Source organism: Botryllus schlosseri, chromosome 9 (genome assembly GCF_051294905.1).
Source record: "Botryllus schlosseri isolate E-star chromosome 9, Bs_hap1, whole genome shotgun sequence".
NCBI classification, from domain to species: domain Eukaryota; kingdom Metazoa; phylum Chordata; class Ascidiacea; order Stolidobranchia; family Styelidae; genus Botryllus; species Botryllus schlosseri.
The window spans coordinates 19637855-19643894 of NC_137244.1; the positions used below are offsets into that span (position 1 = coordinate 19637855).

Below are 6040 nucleotides of genomic sequence, written 5' to 3' on the forward strand. Positions count from 1 at the left end.
ATCACGGCCGCACCCATAAGAACCCATTACGAATCACGGCCGAGAGGGGGGTCTGAAAGTACGAGTCACCACCCCGGGTTTCAATACGAGTCACCACCCCGCCCATAAGAGCCCCAGGCACATCACGACCGATCTACATAACTACTAACATTGCAGTTTGCACACCGGTCGCCGGTCGTGGACCATAAATATAGACCGACAGAGTGTTTAGTTATACCCATTTTTATGTTGCAGTCAAGCATAGATCGTATAGTTGCAACTTATTGTAATGTATTGTAACACAAAAATCAATTTAAAACAAACATGTTGGGGTGGCGAGATAGCGTAGTGTAGCGTAGCGTAGGTTAATCCAAAGCTTCAACACCAATGGGCAGACTCCAGAGTTCCTACCCAAGTGTTGGAGGTTTATCTAGGCCCCTCCTCGCCATCTCATCCGTGCAAGCGGTGTCTTATAAAAGCCGAGAACTGGGCCATGCTACAAGTCGGTAAATTCGGAATCAAATATAGAATATAATGGCGTGATGTAAATGACCATAGTTGTCAATAAACACCGTGAATACGTCAAACAAACTAACAAACGTGTTTAAAACAAGGGCCTCGTTTAAAGCATTTTTAAGCTGTGACGTCACCATTGCTATATTGCTGGGCTCAGTTTGCAAGAACTGGACTATTGGACGCCTGGACATATCGATATCGAAAGATTCGGTCAACATGCGTCAATCATTTTAAGCCTATAATTCATCGTCGACGGTCTTTCTGCGAGCACAAACGAAAGGTCGCATGTTGGACGACACTTTCTCTCGTAATTGCTATTATAATTAGACTTAATGACCTAATCTGGTACACATTAGGCGTTCTTTCATTTTCAGGAGGGGGTAACAATGTTAAAAGCAAGAAATCGAGTGACAACATACATTGCGGGAAGCGTGAAGAATTTTTTTACTTAAGATAAATCTACCGCAGAATATTCTGCTTTATTGTAATGTGCGAAGATCTACCAAAATTTGAGTGGCCCATATGGATCTGCCAATCATTCGAAACTGATATTTTAGTCGCCACATCCCCAGTGTTGCGTCCAGACTAATCAAATTTTTGGTTGGCCACGGAAGTTAACAATATGTTCAATCCATTTTTAGTAATACTGCTAATTTCTAAAATTACCTCGCGGGTCACTCAAAACCTTCTCGGAGGCCACATGTGGCCCTCGGGCCACGGGTTGGCCGGCCCTGATATAGGGTAAGTATATAGTTCCTTTGACGCACGTATAGCTGTTGAACCGACTATTTTGAGGGTTCCAACCATTCCATATCGTCTGCTGTATCGGGTTGTAATCGTTCGTAGGTTCATACAACATGTTTGTTCGAAAGTATTTACACCATTTTGGCACAATTACACAATTCCAAAAAACACAATTCTGTTTTTTTAAATGGCGTTTGTTTAAAACACTTTTAAAAGTGTTTTAAACAAGCATTTGTTTAAATGCAGCCCTAGTTATATGTTGTGTAAAATTTACTGCTCATCATCTGGCTTCATATAGAGCAGGGGTCGGGAACCTATTTCGTCCGAAGAGTCATATTGTCCCTATATTTTCAATTGTAACCCCCAAAGAGCCATACATGTCAACTACACTGCATACATAATGTCTACTATATTGACACACTTTATACAGTTGATTCGTCTTCTGGTGTGGCATGGTATTACTGATGGCTTTGTATTCTTATTGATAATATAATTGATGATTTTTTTCACCTAAAAACGGAAGATTTTTACCTAAAAAATTAGAACTTTGACATTTTTTGACCCTAAATAAATAAATTTTGAAAAAATATTGACCTCATGCAAATTAGGTTTTTTCGCACATAATGTGAGAATTGTATTAATACTTATCTTCATTTCAGGTTGGAGCTCTCTGTCCTTACGAAGTAGTTTGACGTGAAAGAATTTTTTGACTTACACTGACAAATTTTTACATAAAAAAAACATTATTTTAACGAAATCTGGACTTATGAAGAATTCCAGTATAGTTCCATCACGCATTATGGTAGAAATAATTAAAATTTGTTGTAGTACAACGAAAGATACTTTCTTACATTCTCGGGTAGAAACTGACAGCATTGTTAAGTAGCTTGTCAGGAATTGAGAAAGAACGTTCAAGAGCAGCAGTTGTTGGCTGGGAACACTGAAGTTGTGCGTACACTGCTGGTGACACACCTTGTTGCTTCATTTTGACAATGTTGTCTACATCACAATTTTTCATCATGCGCTTCTTGATATAAGAACCAATGCCCGCACAGTCTTGCTTCATTTAGGATAGTGCGGTACGTTGAGCATAACACAATGTAAACGTAGTTGTTTCATTTGAACTTTCTTGATTCACAATGAGCAGACAATGAGCCGCCTATAACGGTAGGCCTATAAAGTAGGCTACAAGCTGTTAAGTATCAAATGTTAAGTTTACAGTGGAAACACCTACGATACAAAGGAAATGCAGGTTGCACAAATTTTTGACTTTGTAAACAATTTTGACAACTTATTTTCACATGTCAACAAATCGCCCTATTGATGAGGCTAATCTTCATACAAAATTTTAAACTTTCGTCAGTGAAACGAGGTCATAGGCTCGTCTTGATGCTTCCTAAAGGCGATAACGAGTGCTTACTGCTTACATGCATGAGTGGAGCCAAACATGGTCACTACAGCAGTGCGTACCCACTGCAGGGTGTGATACGTCAGTGACGTGAGGTTAGGGTAGGTAGCCTAAGTGAGGCAGTGCCTCACGTGTCGTCAGAATGAGGAGTAGGAAAATTGCGCAACCTTCAACGATTAATTTGGTGACGATAAGCGCCTACTAATTTGGCGAACCCGGTTCGACTCCAGTCGGAGGTTATTCTGGGCTCCTCTTTCCCCGCCGTCGCCGTTCTTATACTGCGACAAACAAAGTCCAGAAAAATTACCGGACGAAAGAAAGCACTCAAGTAATAGAAAGAACTAGAAAGGGCCGCGGCTTCAAAAGATCAACATCGAAAAGAACTGTGACATCGGGCACTCTATAGGCTGAGGTGGATGTCAAACTAAAAGACCACAACTGCGCGTCGTTCGACATCCTCTTATCTGTTCATTACATCGCATTGTACATTGTGTGCGTGTGTTGTTCAGATGAAACTATAACTCAACGATTATTATTACACTGGTATTTTGTATCGATGTTCATGAATGACTGGATTTTCTACATTTTTACTTCCAAAATCACGCAATTTCGTATTTATTGTTCGAAAATAAAGTGCGAAAGGGCGAAACCTTACCTGTGACAGCGCGATAAATCGTAAATAGGTTAGAATTTATATCAACTGATAATAACCGAACGCAATTGTCTCGCTGATTCCGAAAATCTAAATGTTGATCAACTTTTCAATGCTCAAAGTATTCGGCGGTAACGGTAACAGAACGTTGCGCTCACGCAGACATTTCTACGATGGTACAAAGCTAATACTCACCAATCAAGAATGTGGATGATACCTATATGTCGTTGTTTGTAATTTGAATTCGTAATTGTAAATGTTGCTTACCAGGCAGTTCATTCTTGCCCTTGATCAGGAAGACAATGTGAAGTTGAAAACTGCATTGTCATAAAGGCGTCGCCATGTCTGTTATGCTCTTTGATTAATACTCAATTGATCAATCAACGTATCGTGTAATTTTCGTGCGCGCGATGTCGGGTGCACCGAATTCACGAGTGATATTGGTCGCCGACGCCTGACCAGCTTAAATTTGAGGATTTTGAAATGGGGGTTCGGCCCCCAAACCCTGGATACGCCAATGTCTTGATCTCGTAACGACATGATTTTGCTACCGCGACAAAAAAAAATTCTGGTTGTTATGAATATGTACTAACAAGTTGCTGCAATATTGATAAATGTGGTACAAAAGTAAAATTATGAATATACTATTCAAAAGTAAAAATTTGTCAAAAAGCCATATATTATACCCAAAAGTAGGGTTACCATATTTAAGAAATCTGAAGAAAAGAGGATTTTCAGACTTACAATACTGGAGTAAAACCCGGAAAATATGGTTTCCCCGACTCTGTGGTTGGTTGACTAAAAAAAGGTCAACTTTCCGGCTCATCTCCCGAAATACCCGCCGGAACGTACTTGACGACCAATTTCCTATATCTCAGTCGAATTTTAACCTATATTTACCCAACACTATTTTAAAAAAGGTCAAATTCTCAAAAAAGAGGACATTTAGGTGTCCTCCGAGGACATTCTCAAAAAAGAGGACAAATCCTCTTAAAAGAGGACGTATGGTAACCCTACCAAAAGAGCCATATAGGTTCCCGACCATGATATTGTATAGCGAGTGCTTTACCACGGAAGCAATGTCCAATTCGTGATTCTGCGAACCCATCGATTGGTAAGGCTCCTTAACGTGATTAAACTCCATTTCACATAGCTGATCCTGACATATAATAGCAAGATTCTGCATTAGCCTGGGCGGTGTAGCGGCGGCGAGTGAGCGCGTTGCTTCGCCTGCCCTATACCTATACCTTTTCGGGCGATGAATGAAGACAACAACTAAATGCAAGAACGACATATTGAATCACAATGAGGCATAGTACAGAATAGATCGACTAAACATTAATAACACTGAGAAAGGCTTGCATTAGAACTTGATCATAGGAACTTGGGCAGTTATGTACAATATATAGTCCAAGTACATATCTTACACGTTCAGACAGTGACAAATCGCGGGCGAGACGATCTCCGATGTTCCTGTGATGAATATTGCCTCCGCAATTGCTCTTCGTGTGGCATAGTGTAGTGGGGAATAGTTGGCGTGGAATTAAAATTATTCCAACTCGTGGCATATTCGTCATGAATGGGATCGGAAATGTATTGGAACGGTTTAATCGCGGTGACTGGATTTAACATAGTGCTTGCCGGTATGTGGTTACCCACGGAATGCGAAAGAGGATAGCGCCTTCCTCTTGAAAATCCCCCTTCATATGAAGAATCTAAACGGAGAATAAATCGTCAAGAATATTTCGATATGAATGTAGAAGAAGCAATATTTATTGGGTCATACAGCTAATGTATTCAACTATTTTCGTGGAATGAACTTCTTGAGACATACTGGGAACAGTCAAAATACATCTATCACTATCTGCATGTATGTTTGTAATACATAGCTGGTCAAATATAAGCAGAGGAACGTTTCCAGATGATCAGCAGCAAGAAAAAGCAGATATTCCTACCCACAAAAGTAGACTTCGCGCGACGAATGTAGCTCATATCCACTGACATCGGGTATCGCTTGGACTTAACATCAGGTTCTGAAAAGATGTGATACGGTATAATATGCGTTGTCACACTGAACAAATATTTGTACACTTTAGCGGGTTCGATTTTGAATGAATGAAAGGGCTATTTGGAATGCCTTTTCAGTTTTACATCATAACAGATTGGAATCAAGTAATTAACTCACTTTCCGTATGAAATAGTGCTTCGTCGATATCGTTACCGTCACTGACTTTTCTGTAACGGTTTCGACTTCTGTTTCAAATGAATACAATATCATGAAAAGACTCAAACCTAACAAGCTCAAAAATACCATAACCTTTTTACAGTCGGATAAAACTTCACATTGGAGGCGTGTGTGAATAGTCCGCATTTCTCGGGACATGTAAAGTATTGCCAGCCTCTCCATTTCCCGTTGTGTCTTCCAACTGCAATTAGAAAATCAAAGATATTTGATTTACTTTTGGAAGACGATTAACACGTGAATCTGATTTGAATAACTAACATGGATAATCCAACTCTACTCCAACCCATTCCCCAGCTTCCTGATTCAAATGACCTTTATATTTCACTCTTCCAGGTATGACACGTCCTCTATGTTGAATTAAAATCCTTTGGTTGACGAACACATTCAGAAAAAGCACCATATTTCATTAAACCACTTCCTAGCAACAACCAGCTGTCACTGTCATATAGCCTAGATTTCTGCTGTTCCGAATCGACAGCAGTCTCGATTAAAACCA

At 39.9% G+C, this 6040-nt stretch overlaps 1 protein-coding gene across 1 annotated transcript; it reads right to left on the minus strand.

The window, feature by feature from the left end:
* Window positions 1–4579: 4579 nt before the first annotated feature.
* Window positions 4580–6040, minus strand: LOC145446330 (uncharacterized). Its single transcript, XM_080324591.1, has 5 exons — window positions 5803–6040; window positions 5617–5725; window positions 5485–5552; window positions 5255–5332; window positions 4580–5014 (listed from the first exon to the last, which is right to left on the minus strand). Exons 1-5 carry the CDS (start codon window positions 5942–5944, stop codon window positions 4731–4733), a joined length of 681 nt encoding a protein of 226 aa, XP_080180717.1. The 5' UTR covers window positions 5945–6040; the 3' UTR covers window positions 4580–4730.

Excerpts from the sequence above, each read along its gene's own strand:
- LOC145446330 (XM_080324591.1), bottom strand. The coding sequence starts at position 5,944 with ATGGTGCTTTTTCTGAATGTGTTCGTCAACCAAAGGATTTTAATTCAA. Across the intron at positions 5,726-5,802 it reads AGTAGAGTTGGATTATCCAT|TTGGAAGACACAACGGGAAA; the intron begins GTTAGTTATTCA and ends TTCTAATTGCAG. Across the intron at positions 5,015-5,254 it reads CGCGAAGTCTACTTTTGTGG|ATTCTTCATATGAAGGGGGA; the intron begins GTAGGAATATCT and ends TTCTCCGTTTAG.